We start from the raw sequence: 18100 nt of genomic DNA, 5'->3' as shown, positions 1-18100 counted from the left end.
AGTACGTACTACCATATATCATTCTTATGTATAGTCACAGGCACAGGCGTCTCTCCCATCGCACCATTGAGTGATAACACTAACTATATCTAACCCCCTGCGACGTTGCGTTGCGTGGTTTCCCCTCCATTCAGCACATTTTTTTGTACTTCCTGCCGGTAACGAATCTTTTAAAGGTCCACCTTGTGTTTTTATCACACTTTTGATCGAGCCATTTACAACAACGACATACCTTGAAATTCTTCACACGTTTCCCGACCCAGCTTCCCCTTACAACTGCAAAGTGGTGGAGACCGAGATTTGTTCTTAATTTCCTGCCCCATTTCGGAGAAAAGCTCGATTTACATTCATTAAATCGCAAGGATGGTTAGCTTAGGGCATGTTCATCGTAGGCAGTCTGGTGCAAGTATGTTTTTCTCTCGTTGGAATGTGCTTTATCGATATGCTATTATTACTCCAGTCTGAAATACTCAAATTGGATAGACATCACTAATAACAACATGGGAATTCTAGGCAACCGGTCTTCCGTCGATGAATCGAAGACTTCCGATGCGGAGGATGAGACTACCGTCGTTGAGCCAGATCAGGGGAATGGTAGGAATCCCATAACATTTGAGAAGGGAGAGATCCTGCAAAGCTGACTCGGAATGAAATACAGTTCTCTCCCACATCATCTCACAGCTCCGTCCTGGAGCGGATTTGAGCCGCGTCGTTTTGCCTACCTTTATTCTCGAGCCAAGGAGTATGCTGGAAAGAATTACGAAGTGCGTAGATGCCGGGGCTTCGGAAGGAAAGGAAATATGAGAGGCAGGCATGCTGATGGTGTATAGCTTCATGGCCCATCCGGAAACTCTGCTTCCCATGGCAGAATTAGAAGATCCTTTGCAAAGATTTGTGTCGGTTGTGAAGTTCTACTTGAGTGGATGGCATATTAAACCTCCGTAAGGCTCAATACGCCCATTTGAGGGGAGCAGTTGTGCTAATGAGATTCTGCAGAGGGGTTAAGAAACCGCTCAATCCTATTCTCGGCGAAATTTATACTTGCTACTGGCAATTTCCAGACGGCACTAAGGGCTACTACATTTCTGAGCAGACCTCACATCACCCTCCCAAGTCGAGCTACTTTTACATGGCGCCCGAGCACAATATACGAATTGATGGATGCTTGAAGCCTCGAAGCAAATTCTTGGGCAATTCTGCGGCCAGTATGATGGAGGGCATTGCTATATTGAGGTTTTTGAATAGAGGAACTGGACCCAAGGGAGAACGATAGTAGGTCGTTACTGCGGAATGCAGGTCAAAGGGAATTTTTAGATACTGACTGGATGCTAGTATTCTGACCCAACCCAACATGTACGCTCGAGGCATCCTGTTCGGCAAGATGAAGTATGAGCTTGGCGATCATAGTTTTGTGCGCTGCCCGGAGCTCGGATTGAGTGCGGATATTGAATTCAAGACGAAGGGCTACTTTGGAGGAACATACAATGCTATTGGGGGTACGATTAAAAATGACAAGACAGGGGAAGTTCTCTATGAGCTCTCGGGTATGTGGAGTGGAGAGATGTTTATCAAAAATATCAAGGTATGGTTCTCTGCAATCTGTGTGACTTTGCAAATTACTAACTATACTCAGACGGGTAAGAAAGACCTTTTATTCGATGCTACGAGAGCGAGACCATCACCTCCGTTAGTAAGGCCTTTAGAAGAACAAGAAGATCGAGAATCGCAAAAGTTATGGTTCAAGACGGCAAAAGCGGTCAAGGAACGCAACCACGAAGTCGCGACAGATGAGAAGACATTCATTGAAGATATGCAGAGGGATGAGGCAGCCAAGAGAGTAGAAGATGGTGTTGAATGGACTCCAAGGTTGTTTAGACCAGTTAAAGGTGGTCCCGGCGGTTCCGAAGAAGGTGAAGAAGACTTGGATTGGATCTTGAATGCGAACATGTAAGTTGATAGAAGTCGTTCTTCATATATCGTACTAAAATTGGAAACAGTAATGGCGCCAGTCCACAAGAACAGGCGGAGCAAATCCTCGCGGTTTATCCAATCCTTCCAGGTCAGAAATCCACGGAGAAAAACCCTATTCCCCCACAGCATCACCAACATACAGAACAGGCCAACCCAATACCAGCACCGGTACCAGCGGCAACAACTCCAGTCTCACTATTGCCTCAGGAGAAGGACAAGGAGAATCTCATTGATCTAGGAAGTGACTCGCCAGCCACATCTCACTATCAACATGTACCAGCTGATCTCCACGCAGCCCAGACGCAAAATAACGGACAGCAACAAAAGGATCTCGAGCGTACCCTCCAATCTACTAGTACAGTACAAGGCCAAAACCAGAGCCCGTTAATTGACTTTCACGACGACCTAAGGAAAGATTTACCAACAGCTACTGACACCCAAGGGACCGCAGCCTCCACGCTGTATCGACAGGACACGGACACTCATAGCATTGATGAGTTTGTAGATGCTGAGGGATGATTTGGATAAGGAGGATGAGAGGGAGCATCAGATCGATCTGGGCCCGAGCCAATCCGAAGTTTTAATGAAAGTACTTGGCGCACCCTAAGCTAACCAGTCCCATGTTACCTCCTCTCCTACCGGATTTTTCTTTTCCTTCCATGGTCGAAAGGAGCAGGGCGGGGAATTACACAGGCGCTTGCGTTTTCCAATTTTTGAAGCTCAGATACACTATTAGATTGGGCCGGCGGGCGTTGACCACTACCTATGTTATATATGTTGAGATTTTGTTCGGTCTGCGGCAAGATGGCTTACTTGGGGAATGGATGAATGAATCAATTCATGACATGGAATGCATTGATTGCATGGATGGGTAAACGCCAAATTAATGAAATATACACAATTCTCTTACTCAACATGGATCGGACTTCACGTAAACAGATACATATGCTTTTGATATTTTTTTTATTTGCACTTTTATCAAGTTTTGATGCGGTGATTATACATGAGCAGCTTCCTGCTGCCTTTCTTGCCTATGCTTTTGTTATGGTGATGTTCCCAACTTGTTGATATGAATAGATGACCATAAACGCCTGATATGACTATAACTTCATTGAAACCCCATTTACTCGCCCTACTCACGCAACGAATTCCCCTGCATATGATGCTGAATCTTCGTTGGATTAGTCCATTAATTGGCCCCTTGCCAATTTCAGATATGTACCGAAATCTAGCGCATACCCACTATGCACTGGAAACATTGGCATAATGTGTACTTCAGTTTGTCTGTAGAATCGTGGGAGAAACACCGAGATAAAGATCGGACACATCGACTATCCGTTGCGTATTTGAGAGGGTATCCTCCAACCTAATCGCTCCTCAGTGAGCATTGCCAACCTATCCCAAACTCTCACTTTGCCCATCCACCTCATCCCTCCAAATAAACATTCCATCATCTCCAGCTCCACATCATGCATATCTCTTCCTTGTAGGCTCGGGACTCGGACTCCTCGTCACGCTCCTCTCGTCTCTTCCCCTCATCCTCAACCACTTCTTCGTACTCAACTCCAGCTCGCGGTCCAACTCATCGCTTGGATTCTTGCGATGGATAAAATTACAAAAGCCGCCTCGTACGCACCCTTCGCCACTATTGAGCCGACAACATGCTTCGCGGAAATCGGTGACAGGGGAGAGCTCGCAGTAGATGGGCCGGGCGGCGTACCAGCGCGAATTGAGGGCGTCGCATGCTTTTTGCGCGGAGTCTTCGTATTTGAAGCGCGCGTAGACGTTGCCGATTAAATCTAGAAGGAAAGTGTTAGCTTTTTCTCTTTTTCTATGTTTCTGGATAAATGAAGAATGGGAAGGGAAAGAGACATACGATCATTGTTATTATCACACACGACGACCTCCTCAATCTCTCCAAACTTGCACATCTCGCACCAGAAATCCTCGTAGAAGGCATCGAAGTGATTCTGTAGCTGCGAAGCATTCATCTTATTCTTGGGATCGTAGGCAGGGTTCTGGTAGAGGTTGGGGAGGAGGATGGTCTGCGAGTATGAGGGCTTGACGTGTTTACGGGAACAGCGGTCGCCGTGGCGACAGGCACCAATTTTGTAGTAGAAGGAACAATTTACTTTGTCGGCTTCTGTACCGAAGATGGAGGCGAGGTAGTTGGCCATTTTGGATTTGGTGGGTGGCTGAAGATGTGAGGTTTAATCGGACTGAAAGCTGTAGCTGTCGACACGGTTCAAGTTTGAACGTTTGTTTGTCTATGTGTGTATGTAGCGATTAGCGTTTTTGAGAGGAAAAACTATCTTGAGATTTGATAATATACTCCTGATGTGCGAACGGTAGAGTAGACAATCGTGAGTATGTGTCGATAGCAAATTGTCTGTATAAGATGAGGCGCTTTATGATAATCGCGACAAGAAAGTTCCAAAAATCTAGGACAAGTCCGAGCTTCTTACCTAGCGTGCTTTTTTGTAGCTTTGGTGGATGACTAATCAAAAGTTCGCATGCATTCTCGAATTGGATTGTGGATTTCTAATCAAACTTCTAAACTTACTTCACTACGATATCAATCTCGTGGTCACATGTCTACCTCATGGTTTTGAGTATTTGCTGGGTTGTATGGGCCTCACTTGGTGCTCACAATGCTGTCAAAAATTTCGCTTGACCAGAGATATATACGCAGCACTAGGTAGAACCTCTGTATATAACCTCAAGCTAGACGTTGATGCTCGGTGATGGCTACTGTACTGGAAAGAGCAAAGAGCCCACTAAGTCGCGTGAATGGATAGGTGCTCCCTTCCCAATGGATAGGTTGTTAGTAAGTGTCTCCCACCTACCTGGGTTAATAGAATATATTTCTCAAAGTTTTTTCCAGCTTTGGTGTTGTCAATCTCGCTTGTCGAGTTTATCTCGTTGCAGTACAGAACCACCACCGGACTTTTTATATCAAATAGCAGATATGTTCAATTCTGTGCTGGGTAGTTCCAATTGAAGTACTATGACATATCCTGCAATAATTTCAATAACCGTCCTCAAGTTCTAAAATTGCAAACACTGTTTCAACTGTTCCACCGATCTTGTCCCATGTTCAGACTGCCCTTAAGCAACATTCCTGTTACATAATTTGCCAAATGCTGCAGCAGCCTTGTTGAATGCATTCTTCTTCTCGGATGTCGTGATCACAGTTTTCTGCTCCCCATCCTTTTCATACCGTTCGAAGCTATACAGTTCGTCGTGAAGTTGAAGCTCCGATAGAGCGATGTTGTCCTTGTCTGCTTCTTCCCCGATGCATTGGACAACTCTTAGCTCATTGGATTGTAAGCGACCGATGCCCTGCTCAAAACGGATTTTTACCGCAACAATATTTCCTGCTGATCCTCCTTCACTCCAACTGACCATTAAATCTCCTTTGCTCTCCGGGAAAGCCCATGGATGAGCAAACATATGGGCAGTGTATGCAAACTTCTGTACATGGCCTAAAGGATATGCCTTCATCAGTTGGACAATCTCGAAAGGGCCCCAAGGATTGATAGCTCGTCCAAACATTAGCTTGCTATCACCTGTCCGGGTACAGCCAACGAAGCCAAATCTGTATGGTGAATCCTCTCCAAACAACTTTGTGTTAAATATTTGACCATGTAAATAGTTCTTCAAAATTGGACAGGAGAAGAAATGGTTTTTAACCCAACCTCTTCCACCACCCCAGTACTCCCAGCAAGCTCTTGCCTTTGCAAGCTCTAAAGGTACGCGACCTAGTACTACGTCATATTCTTCGTTGTGATCGCCACCTTTGTGTCCGTAGGCGTATAAATATTTTCCGTCGGAAAGGACTGAGAAAGTTCCAAGTCGAGGCTCACTGGGCTATCATTGTCTTGGTAAGTTTCGCTTTGTAGAGAGTTGATTGACCTACATAAAACAATATACGCTCACTCCAGCCAGCCATCTCACGCTTAGCTACAATAGTCGTCGGATTGGCACGGTAATCAACCTCCACAGAGGCTATACCAACCGCTACGAGGAAGGTTGAGCCATCCTTTCTGATGCTTCGATATTCAAAAAAGGTCCATCCATATGCTGCGGCGCCGGTGATAAGATACCAAGCAATCCCACCAGTGGCCCAAAATACCTTATTGTCGTTTTTCTTGTCAAGTTCGTCCTCGAAGCGTTTAAACAAACTTGGAATTTGTCTCTCGCTGATTTCAACGTTAATTGATCCTGGTGGCGCCAAGTATCTTGACATGACGGGATTGGTGGGATTGGTGAGAAATGAGAGCGTAGAATCAGTTTTTCCTAGAAACTGACCTGCTGCATTGTGGCAGAATGTGTTGTTAAATTGGAATAGCACATGTCCGTTTGGCAATGCACTCGATCTTCCTCCCATTCTCGGATAGGAGTTTCCGCTCTCTTAAGTAATGTTAGGAATTTATTAGAATGTGAGTTTGTTTACACTTCCTGGGTTGACTTACCGTCGTATAAATGACCTAGTGGGACAACATGCTTGATGATTGGTGGCCAAGCAACGTATTTCTGAATGTCTGGAATTTCTCTCTGTATTATTGAAGCCATTTTAATAGAAGCAATAAGCAACAGTTTATCCTTTCATAATGTTACCTTTGTAGTGAGCTGTTTCCAATGGCTGGTTGTGGGAGAGTCGGGATTGTAGTGAAAGCGAAAGTTTGGCTTCCAACAGCGCCTTCCATGTTTGACTGATTTAAAGATGAATCGCAGAAAGATTAACCCAGATGGTAGTAAAAACTTAGGCAGCTGACTACTTATGCTCACAGGTTTTCTCCAAAGTACCTGATCTCGTTCTTAAAACTCAAAAGGAATTCTTTCTTGCCATTTTATCTTTGTAGAACGAACTCATAACTGAGTATGCTTTCACAAAGTTGGTCCTGCTATACCACCAAAAGAATTATCGGTCATACACTCAAATCTTGAAAGACATCTTATTAAAGGGATACCTGGGAGAAGTACAGATAATTCAAGTCAGGAGATATACCTGGACCCAAGCGATGTATTCACTGTCTGAATCCAAGCCAAGATGAAATCAGTCCAAGATCAGATACATTCAATTGGTTGCTTTTGTTCGGATACAGACAGCAGCACCAATAAACCAAAAAGAAAAGCTCCCAATAATCCAAGTATTTTAGGATGTATGGACATGATTGCTGAGATAAAACCGAAACTGACTTCAACTTCTTGCAAGAATAGGCAACCGTTTGGAATATAATATTCCAACGATTTATTGCATGATTTTCTGAAAAGAGAGCAGCTTCTAGATCAGATACGTATCTTCCAATTAATGTTTCGCTTCTTCTAATTATTAATGAGGTATGTATGACAAGCAAGTGAATGTTGCGCTTCTCCTTCCATCCTAGCAATGGTCATTACATTATTCTCATCCGAGCCGAATACCAAGAAGACTGTGATATTATTAGCTGAGAGTAAAGCCCAAAAGCGGGCCTTGAGTACATGCAAAATATGGACCATAAATGTGGACGAAGAGAAGCGCGACAAGAAGGAATGAAAATAGGTATGAAGGAAAGCTAACATAATATCGAGGGTGGGAGTGTACAAAAATCATGTTCGAATGCCCGAGAAGACGATGGTAGGCTTTGGCAAAAGAACAGTACATTTACTACCATATAGTTCTTCCCATATTTCTCACCTATCATTATCGATCCTGAAAATCCCATTGAACAACACCTGAGTAAAATATCATGCCATTGCATCTGCATTAGACTTCTTAAAAGACAACGATTTTGCAATCAGAAAAGACATCCAGATATAGGTACCCGTTCATTTCGTGATATTCATCCTAAGTACGAACCAATCCGAGAAATTTCGAAACTCTCTTCAAACGGAGTAGGTAGATGTATCAGAGTACATCTGAAGATAACAAATTTCCATGATGTTCTGTAATTAATATCAAGCATATTGTGACTATATTGCGGTTTCTTAGATATAAGAAAAGGCAACATGAATCTAGCTAAAGGGTCCTCTCTTCCTTGGCCAATTTGCAAGTTTCTGAAGTCGCTCCATAGTGTTCGTCTTTGCGAATTACATGAAAATAGTAAGCTAGTAAAACATCATTTATATTCCTAGCAGGAATCAATCAATGCGTATATGTGTCATCTGAGACTGAACTGGAACTTATGGTATTCTTGGATGTTTTACTGCTTAAAATCTACAAATATGCATCTATTTACTCTAGCTTTAAAGTCTCGAATTGCTTTATAGTCTCCTCAAAACCACGCTGTTCAGTTTCAAGATCTGCGAGCTTCTTCCTCTCTATTTCTTGCAACTCTTTGCTAACTTTCTCCTGGTATGCGGGATCATCAAGAATCTTTCTCTGTCTCTCAACACCTGCGCGAGTCTTCTCTAGCTTTTTAGCTGCCTTTTGGATCTCGCCATCAATGTCTACGCGGCCTTTGACATGCAAGAAGACAGCGGCAGCGGAGGACACGGAGAATACTACACAACCTGCTGGGCGAGCATCGGTTGAGGAAAGTACTTCCAAAGACGATACACCTTTACCGGACAAAGACTTTATAGACTGAACTTGAGATGTGACTGTGGAGTGGGAGGTAGTATCGTAGGCTTGAACGAACACTAGAGCAACATATTAGTATGGATCCTTTTGTTATAGCCTGCCGATATTGACTTACCTTTTCCTTCATCTTTAAGCGAGTATTCAGACATCAAAGATCGAATACCCTTGGATACACCCAGAACAAGCTCATAAGCTGCTTCAGATGCAGGATCATCTAAGCCTGCTTCATAGACTGGGTATTTTGCAAGAACGATAGACGGGGTCTTGTCTTCTGGACGTCGAGGAAGTCGTTGCCAGAGCTCTTCAGTCAAGAAAGGCATGTAAGGATGAATCATGGTCAAAGCACCTTCAAGAGCAGTGTACAAAGTGTCAGTAGCAGATCTCTTCTCCTCTTCGGTGCCGTCTTGAAGAATTGCTTTAGAGTTTTCAATGTATACATCGCACAACTGGTTGTACCAATATTGGTAAACAGCAGTTGTTGAACGCATGAATTCACGCTCTTCGAGATTTTGGTTGATTTCTTTCGCGGCCATTGTCATCTTGTGCAAGATCCAGCGCTCAGACAAAGACTCCCTGCCTGTGAGCTTTGCAGTCTTTTGCGGAACGAAGTCGGCAGGCAATTTGCCAACCACGTATTTTGTCGCTTGATAGATCTTGTTGCAGAACTTTCGGTATCCGTGAATGACCTTGATGTCGAATGCAATATCTCCCCCACCAGTCGTGTAGGACACCAACGCAAATCGCAAAGCATCAGTACCGCATTCTGGAATTCCATCAGGGAAAGCGGTTTTCTGATACTTCTTCGCCTTCTCAACTTCTGCAGGGGCAAGGTTACCGATCAAAAGCTTGGCATGTAAATCCTCAAGACCGATACCTTGGATTACATCTTGAGGATCAATGACGTTGCCTAATGATTTCGACATCTTTCTACCATCAGAGTCTCGAACCAAAGAATGGCAGTATACTTCTGTGAACGGCACTTTGCCAGTCATCTTGATACCAAACATAATCATTCGAGCAACCCAGAAGAACAAAATATCCCAGCCAGTCTCGAGTACTGATGTTGGGTAAAGTTTTTCGAAATCGTTTGTCTTTTTTGGCCAACCCATAGTAGCAAAAGGCCAGAGACCAGATGAGAACCAGGTATCCAAGACATCCTCGTCTCTCTTGAGTGTGAAAGTCTTACCCGAAAGGGCCTTCTTGGCCTTAGCTTCTGCTTCCTCTTGTGTTCTGCCGGCGAACCACCGATCACCATTACCCTCATCATTCTCATCACCTTCGATTTGAGCAAAGTACATAGGTGCTTGATGGCCCCACCACAGTTGCCTGGATAAGCACCAATCGTTTATATTTTCCATCCATCGAAGATAACTCTTCTCGGCTGATTCGGGCTTGATCTTGATCTCGCCAGACTTCACAACCTTGATAGCCTCATCCGCCATTTCTCTCATCTTCATCCACCACTGCGGCTTCAACATTGGCTCAATCACATCCTTCGATTTTTCACATAGCGGGACAGTCATCGGATTGTCTTTCTTATCAACGTATAGACCAGCCTTCTTTAGATCTTCCTGGATAGTGTAACGAACATCGAAACGCCTTTGCCCGGCGTAAGGGCCTGCATTGTCGTTCATCTTACCATCATCGGTCAAGATGTTGATGAACTCAAGGTTGTGGCGTTGACCAAGAGCAAAATCATTCGGGTCGTGAGCTGGGGTAATCTTGACAGCACCGGTACCAAAGTCCTTTTCAACATAGGTATCGGCAACGATTGGCATTAGTCGTCCTTCAATGAAAGGATGAATGGCATTCTTTCCAACAAGATGTGTGTAACGGGCGTCGTCAGGATGGACTGCAATACCAGTATCACCTAACATGGTTTCAACACGAGTTGTAGCAACCTCAATCTTTTCCTCGGATCCCTCGATTTGGTACTGGAAGTGAACGATGACTCCAAATTCCACTTTCTTATCGTATCCTGGCACATCAAGGAGTGTGCGGCCCGCAAGTTCTTTGTTAGTCACCTCGAGATTCGAGAGAGAAGTATTAAGTTTTGTGCACCAGTTCACGAGCCTGTTGGCTCTATAAATGATGCCCTCCTCGTGCAGTGTTACAAATGTTTCTGTAACAGCGGCTGAGAAATTCTCGTTCATCGTGAAAGCTTCACGAGTCCAATCGAAAGGATCCACCCATCCTACGGAGAACGGCGTTGATCTTTTTGTGGTATTCATCCTTCCAGTCCCAGACAGTCTCAACGAACTTAGGTCTTCCAAGATCATGACGAGTCTTTTGCTCGCGGCGCCACAACATATTCTCAACAACGCTCTGAGTGGAAATGCCGGCGTGGTCACATCCTGGAAGCCAGAGTGTTGTCTTGCCATGCATACGGTTCCAACGAATGAGTAAATCTTGCAAAGCGTTGGGAAGAGCATGACCCATATGTAAATTTCCGGTAACGTTGGGCGGTGGCTCGACGATTACAAAAGATCCTTCTGGTTTGACTTCTCCATCTGCTGTGAATTCTGGTTTGAAAAAGCCTTCTTTCTCCCACCATGAGTACCAAGCAGATTCAACAGCGATTGGATTATATGCCTTGTATTGAGGGTCGTCAAAAGATTTTATAACTGTACAAACCAATTAGCCTTTTAATTGAACGTCGCTCCACAATTTGATTGCCATACTCTTTTTTTCCCCTTCCGGAGTATCCTCGACGTATTTTGGCAATACTTCCTCAGCAGCCTTCTTTTCGGCTTTGGCTTTCTTCTCCTTATTCTTGCTTGATGCAGCTGAAGCAGCATTTGCCTGTTGGGCTTGCTTTTTTTGATCAAACTTAGCTTGTTTCTCTGCCTTCTTGCGCTCTCTCTCAACTGAGCAGCAGAAAATTAGCTTGTAGGACTCTTTTGCACATAGACGGAACTCATACGCTCTTTCTCGCTTTTCACTTTCTTTTCCCCTTCACCAGCTACAGGAGCCGCGTTTTGTCCTGGCACATGTGAACCGGTTGCGCTGAATTCTGCTGCATTTACAAGTGCAACTTTAGTTTCCTTTGAGACAGCAGGTGGCTGCCCTGTGACTGGACCGGTCTCTTCCCCAACTGCCATTCAGTTCTAGTCAGCTGTAGATCCGGAAAATCTATAATGTTGCAGTCCTTACTTGGATTGTACGACGCAGCGTTGGTAGCCATTCTGATAGTGGGAGTAGGATTTAAGATACTTCTGTAAGGCGACCTGCGCACACAGAGCGCCCTGAACAAAGGTCGAGACGTCTTGAAAGCGTCTTTGGGTAAAATTGAGAAGAATCAAACAAAGTTGTAGATTACTCTGGGAATTGTTTTGACAGTTTCTACATCCAAATTAAAATGTGACTCGAACTTGGGTGCCACCCCTCTTGTGGCTTGTGACTGGGCGGGACCTCACCAGCCACACAAGGCTGACTAACTTTCAAAAGCTCAACTTCAATCGATCGATCACCTCTCGTCAGTTTGTTTTTTCTTAATATTCGAGCTATGAATATCTATAATACTTAATATTCATTAAGATCCCTAATGAGGTCGTCAATTTTGGCATGAGACAGTCAAGAATTTTCCTAGTAAAACATTTCTTTCTTTCAGGTAGTACTTGATCAGTTTGGTGGCCATTCATTCATTAGCCCCAAAGCTAGAGTGCTTTATCTTATAAATCTCTCAATTGATGTCTCCGCTGTGGAAGAGTATATATATACAAGATGACAATCAATGCATTGTCGGCATCAACAATTCACCTCTTAGGTTCTTCTCAGGTTCTTACCACACCTGCATCTCTCATTAAAGAGCTCATTGACAATGCCCTTGATGCCAAAGCTACGTGTATTGATATTCTTATTTCTCAAAATACCATTGATAAGATAGAAGTCCGCGATAATGGAGATGGTATTCAGCTCGATGATCTCGATGCGTTGGGGAGGCGGGGTCACACTTCTAAGTTGAGAACCTTCACGGAGCTCAGGAATCTAGGTGGCAGAAGTCTGGGATTCCGAGGGGAGGCACTGGCATCTGCTTGCCAACTTGGAGATGTTTCAATAACTACAAAGACGGATGGCCAGCCAGTTGGAACGCGTGTAAAATTGAAGGCTATGGGTGGAATTCAATCACAATCTCGAACTTCCCATCCTATTGGAACAACAGTCTGTGTAATGAACTTCATGTCGAAGTTACCTGTTAGGAAACAAACAGCCTTGAAAGAAGCACCAAAGACGATTGGTAAAATTCAAGAGCTGGTAAAGAGGTATGCTCTAGCACGAGTTTCAATCAAGCTTACCTTCAAAATTGTAAAGGGTTCCAAGGGTGCATGGTCTTACGCACCTCGTCCACATGGTGGTATCAAAGATTCAGTGTCTCTTATTATTGGCCGAGACGCTGCCTTGCAATGCTCTGAAACGTCAATGCTATTTTCTGATTTGCCTGACCACGAGGGCTTGAATGTTCTTGCTGGTGTTGGTACTGCAAACGAGGTGGCAGCTTCTCATTTTTGCCTTAAAGCTTTCCTCCCCCGAAATGATGCAGACCTAAATAAGTTAGGAAAGGGACAATATTTATCAGTTGATTCCAGGCCAGTAGCATCTGAGAGGGGGACCATGAAGAAGATCATAACCATTTTTAAGAAATATGTCCGAAGTGCGTTAACGGCGGAGTCTTCTTCAGAGAAAATCAAGAATCCCTTTATACGTCTCAACATTGTCTGCCCTGAAGCAAGTTATGATCCCAATGTTGAACCAGCTAAGGATGACATCATTTTCGAGAACGAGAAGCTTGTGCTGGAAGCGGCAGAGAAGATGTTCAAGAATTTTTATGGAGAGTGCGACACGGTCATATCTAGACTAGCAAAGAACAGCATTGAGACTGATTCCGCTGGATTTGATATCCTTCTTGCCCGAAGCACTCGGCAGGATTTCCCAACACCATCAGCTATTGTCGGCGCACCATTGACACTCAAAGACACTCATTTCGTCACTAGCTCCAATTCAAACATTATGTCCAATGTTGGCCCCGTTATTACTAACGATGCCTCCAGCATAGCAGAGTCCGAGAACAGTGAGGTGTCCGAGGAATCAAGCGCCCTTGGGATGAATCGAAAATGGGGATGTGACATGTCTCAGGACTACACAGAATACACAGATGGTTTCTGTCATCAAGCTTCTGTTAATCATATGCAGAAGCAATATGGCTTGAATAGCAATGGGCAGCCTGTTTCCACGGATTTGAATCCTTGGGTCATTGCTAAAATGACCGCTCCAATCCAAGATGAAACTGCCACACGTTCGAGCAATATCAACACAAATTCAAGCTCGAATATATTGCTGAATTCGATTGAGGACGATTCTCTTCAAGTCATGTCACCACAGCGTGTTACTGCTGCTGCTGCTCCATCTCCGCAAATCCGACGCATTGACAAACCCAACGCCAGCCTAGCAGATATTTTACAGTCGCACTCCAACTTTAGGCGCCATGTCCATGAAAGCCGTATGCAATCTGCTGATTTTACAGATTCGATGACCGAGAATGATTTGCCCGTAAGGAACCACAGGCATAGTCACCTAAATAGTAACGGGTTCACTACGGCAACGAAGTTTGTTGAAACATCTTTGATGTCGCCGCCAAATACGTCTCCAAATATGCAGCAGCAGAAGAAAACAAGAGGCGAAGGATTAAACAAGCCCTTTATATCTCCTTTCCGAACACCGAACTCTAGTGGTGTTTCTGTTGGCCTTGTCCAAACACAGCTAAAACTTCCTTATCAGCCTTTTATCGTACAAGGAGAGGCATGTGACCCGCCTACTACCGCCGCGATTTCAGATCCGGAAACACAGCAGACGAACCCTGAGTTGGATTGGGCTATGGACTTCGAACACAGAAAAGAGGACGCTATCCGCCGCCGAAGAGATGAACTTCAAGCTATGCGAGATACATTTCGGCAGCCATCCGCTATGGACCAAGCCTCTTCCCGACAATCTCCTCACAAGAATCGTTACAATGCTGCTTTGGCCAGCCTTGAAAGACCCACAGAGAATTTAGAAGAGTTTTCTCCCGAGACGAACAGTAGCGGAGTGAAGACCTCCCTTCCAGATAGCGATCCTCGGGGCTATTTTATGAAGAGACAAAGATCCTTTTCTGTTCTATCTAGCATCACAGGAGGCCCTCGGAAGTTGAAGCGGGCTCAAATTTTACGCCTTCCCCTAGAATCGATACCTGCAGACTTAGAAATTCATAGAATTGTCCAAATTGTCCCTAGTGGTATTCAGAGTATCTCAAATCTTGTCATGGAGACATCAAAGCAGGACACTTATGTTTGCCAGGGAGTACAAGCCATCGGCCTTGAGATGACGGCTACAGATAGGGAGGCTGTAGGAAAGCAATTGTATCAAGTGGTTGAGGCATGGATGAATTCAGGACGAGGAGAGAAGTGTGATGTCGAGTTTGTATTTGGTGGGCTGGATTCGCTTCATGGTGCTTGATTGTGTTGTAAGGATATGGATTAGGTGGCAAGGTAGTATATATGGCTTACACATGGCGTTTTGCTGATTTGATACCCATTTGCTTTCCTAGCGGTTGTGTTCTAATATAGATTATCAGAGGCTTTTGTTGCTGGCGCATTTAGTAAGATATTTTAATGTATTCTATATATAGAACGAGATCGCTGCTGCTTGATTGCAATAACGATTTAATACACACATCGAGTCCTAATGGAAAGTGACATGTTCTAATTTTCATATACTCTCTAACATTCTATTTTTCGTCTGCCAATGCCTTGAAGGCTTGCAACAAATCATCTCTTAAATCTTCCCATCCCTCAATTCCCACACTGACTCGCAACAATTTCCGATCAATAGTCGCATCCGACATTGCCCTCCACTCAATCAAACTCTCCACACCACCCAAACTTGTCGCATGATGAAATAATTCCAGCTTACTTGGCAATTTCTTCGCAAACGCCTCTTCTTTCAAAATGATAGAAAACACAGGACCAAACCCATTTGGCATCTGCTTCAATAACCACCCATCCTTAATATCCTCTTCTTGCAAACTCGCATGCACAATCTTAAGCACGATTTTCCTCACCACCTCTGTTTCCGCATCATTAGATTTCAAAGCATCGTCTAACCAAGAAACAATCTTTTGCGCCGAAGCCGATTGTTGCTTGACGCGGATTTCTAAAGTTCGAACGCTGCGGATCCCAAGCCATCCTTCCATGGATCCCATCACATTCCCTAGGATAGACCGCTCTTCTTCTAAAGCATGAAACCAACCTTTTTCAATATGTTTGGGGTTCACGGCGAGAATACCACATAGCATATCGGAATGTCCGCCTACATATTTGGTGCCGCTATGCATGATGATATCCGCGCCCCAGAGAAAAGGATCTTGAAGTGGCGGCGGACCAAATGTAGCATCAACTGTCAAAAAAGCACCGCGCGAATGAGCCTTTTCGGCAAAAGCAGCGAGGTTATAGGCGGTTCCTTGGGGATTCAATGGTGTTTCCACGTGGATGATGTCGCCTGGTTGCAGATCCTCGGCAGGGCAATCCAATGGGATTTTTTGGAGTCCGGTGAGCTTTTTGTGGATATCAATGACGCCATGACAGCCATGATATCCTTCACCAATAGAAATGCGTTTTGGGTTGAGGTAAACTAAGAGTGCGTGGAAGGCGGAAAGACCAGATGCGTAGGTTAGAGTGGGGCCTTTGAAGATACTGCTGAGGATTGCTTCGAAGCGTGTGGTATTTGGTGCAGTATGTCTGGAATAGACATGGCTGTCCTGAGGTGCATGTGGCTATAGAGTGGCATCAGTATCATCCGATGGATAAGTATGATAAGTATGAAAAACATGAACTTGAGAAGAGATGAATCATGTGACTGAATCGAATGCGGGGTACTCACATCCAGATCACTCAATGCAACGAGATCATCTGGGTTATTGCTGTAGCGGAAAGTAGTCGATACGTGGAGAGGTGGTGCGACATCTGGACCTTTGTTGAGGAAATCATCTGCGTGGATGGTTTGGGAAGAAAGTGATAATGAGGAGAGTCCGTGATCGGGAGTGTGATCTTTAAGATCTTGTTGACCATTGAGACCAGGTTGAGAGGTTGCCATTTTTGCACTTGTACGTAGTAGATGAATCCAAAAGCTTTATTGTAGGGGAAGCAATATGATTATGAATTGTGGTGGTCGAGCGAGTATTTATACATAAATATGGATGAATTTGTTATCGGATTTCTTAGTGTCAACTTGACGGGATTAAAAAAAACTGGATCTTTCCAATGAATGATTTATGATTTCAAAACTGTGGTATATTCCATCATCAATTTTAAAGTACATCCAATGATTAAGTCTAAAATCGAATATATGAAGGGAACATCCCACGTATTGGCAAACAATTGTATATGTTTGTGAACTTAACAAAGTCAGAAGGGCGTAACACGCCCTTCGCGGAGACACAATCAAATCTCCACAAGTCAATGCTCCCGCTCCATGTCGCTAAGGTTAAAGTGCCCCCTTTCGACCTAGATCCTATGCCGTATAGATAGTCAGGAACGATGAATCTATAGGACACCAGAAAGTAATGGAAAACTTTGCCATACAACTTTTTAACGATGTGGCTATGTGGTCATGAAATACAACAGCCGGTATGATGAAAGCATGATTTCTCGCACCGGGATGGTTTCAATCATAGTTCTATTGGTAAACAACTGTTCTTTTTTACCATTGAGCTTTTGACGGGTATCGTGGTATATTAGTAGGTAGCATTATACTTCCTGTCTTGTGTTGGAGCGACACTATGAAGACTACAAGCTTTGCGTACTGAGGCTTCTAAAATAATAAAATTATGGAGACGGCGTTAGACCCGCCCGCTAGTTGCCGACATGATTTTACAAACAACTTAAACTCCAATCTCAACACACACAATTTGCACATGCAAGTAACACATCAGAAATCTAAAGCCTCAGCACCATTTAATATCAAAATATGAGACCATTTGCAACATTATTTGCAGTGTTGGGTTCGTTCCATAGTAGTTATGTTGGCCTGGTTCTATTTCCGTACAATCTACTTCGCCACATCGGTTTGTTGGTTTTGACCACAAGGCCAGGTCAAAGAGGACAACAACTTTCTACAAGGCTGTATCATACTACTCGCGCGGTTATGACGATACGATCAAGGAAGTACACACGATATCTCCACGATAAGGAAGGCAGATGACTTGAAAAGTAACTCAGTGAAGTCATATCCATATATTATGGAGATCACCAGCTGGCTTGACTTTTGGTCTAATTCTCTCTTTCAGCGAATGTCTTATCAATTACTAAATGTTCAAAAACCAACATGGTCCTTGGATGGCCTTCAATAAATGCTCTACCACCCACAGTTGGGTCGACAGATGGAAGGAATGGCCATGATCATGCATTTCCACACTGTGTTTGCGTGGCCCGGTTTCTTTTGCCTCAGACCTATGCTCGATGCTCAAGTGAGTCAGTCAACTGCGCCACTATACAAAGCTGTACATTAATTAGCTCTCTCTCGAGTCTAAATTGA

The 18100-nt window shown here is 44.1% G+C and overlaps 6 protein-coding genes across 6 annotated transcripts; 2 read left to right on the top strand and 4 right to left on the bottom strand.

The window, feature by feature from the left end:
• Nucleotides 1–500: 500 nt before the first annotated feature.
• On the top strand, nt 501–2490 carry SS1G_04230 (hypothetical protein; the record flags this gene model as incomplete). The annotated part of the gene is made up of 7 exons (XM_001594373.1): nt 501–594; nt 659–764; nt 831–941; nt 997–1272; nt 1333–1582; nt 1634–1947; nt 1998–2490. 7 exons carry the CDS (start codon nt 501–503, stop codon nt 2488–2490), a joined length of 1644 nt encoding a protein of 547 aa, XP_001594423.1.
• A 948-nt stretch (nt 2491–3438) lies between these two features.
• Nucleotides 3439–4148, bottom strand: SS1G_04229 (conserved hypothetical protein; the record flags this gene model as incomplete). Its single annotated transcript, XM_001594372.1, has 2 exons — nt 3439–3770; nt 3848–4148. 2 exons carry the CDS (start codon nt 4146–4148, stop codon nt 3439–3441), a joined length of 633 nt encoding a protein of 210 aa, XP_001594422.1.
• A 931-nt stretch (nt 4149–5079) lies between these two features.
• Nucleotides 5080–6546, bottom strand: SS1G_04228 (predicted protein; the record flags this gene model as incomplete). The annotated part of the gene is made up of 3 exons (XM_001594371.1): nt 5080–5841; nt 5891–6384; nt 6447–6546. 3 exons carry the CDS (start codon nt 6544–6546, stop codon nt 5080–5082), a joined length of 1356 nt encoding a protein of 451 aa, XP_001594421.1.
• Nucleotides 6547–8188: 1642 nt separating this feature from the next.
• SS1G_04227 (hypothetical protein) lies at nt 8189–11720 on the bottom strand (the record flags this gene model as incomplete). Its single annotated transcript, XM_001594370.1, has 6 exons — nt 8189–8595; nt 8652–10514; nt 10735–11160; nt 11218–11403; nt 11460–11630; nt 11690–11720. The coding sequence occupies 6 exons, from the start codon at nt 11718–11720 to the stop codon at nt 8189–8191; spliced, it is 3084 nt and encodes a 1027-aa protein (XP_001594420.1).
• Nucleotides 11721–12259: 539 nt separating this feature from the next.
• SS1G_04226 (hypothetical protein) lies at nt 12260–15025 on the top strand (the record flags this gene model as incomplete). Its single annotated transcript, XM_001594369.1, has 2 exons — nt 12260–14083; nt 14312–15025. The coding sequence occupies 2 exons, from the start codon at nt 12260–12262 to the stop codon at nt 15023–15025; spliced, it is 2538 nt and encodes an 845-aa protein (XP_001594419.1).
• A 271-nt stretch (nt 15026–15296) lies between these two features.
• SS1G_04225 (hypothetical protein) lies at nt 15297–16660 on the bottom strand (the record flags this gene model as incomplete). The annotated part of the gene is made up of 2 exons (XM_001594368.1): nt 15297–16340; nt 16448–16660. 2 exons carry the CDS (start codon nt 16658–16660, stop codon nt 15297–15299), a joined length of 1257 nt encoding a protein of 418 aa, XP_001594418.1.
• Nucleotides 16661–18100: the final 1440 nt, after the last annotated feature.

This window comes from Sclerotinia sclerotiorum, genomic scaffold (genome assembly GCF_000146945.2).
Source record: "Sclerotinia sclerotiorum 1980 UF-70 scaffold_5 genomic scaffold, whole genome shotgun sequence".
NCBI classification, from domain to species: Eukaryota; Fungi; Ascomycota; class Leotiomycetes; order Helotiales; family Sclerotiniaceae; genus Sclerotinia; species Sclerotinia sclerotiorum.
This window is presented reverse-complemented; position numbering and strand designations above follow the sequence as displayed.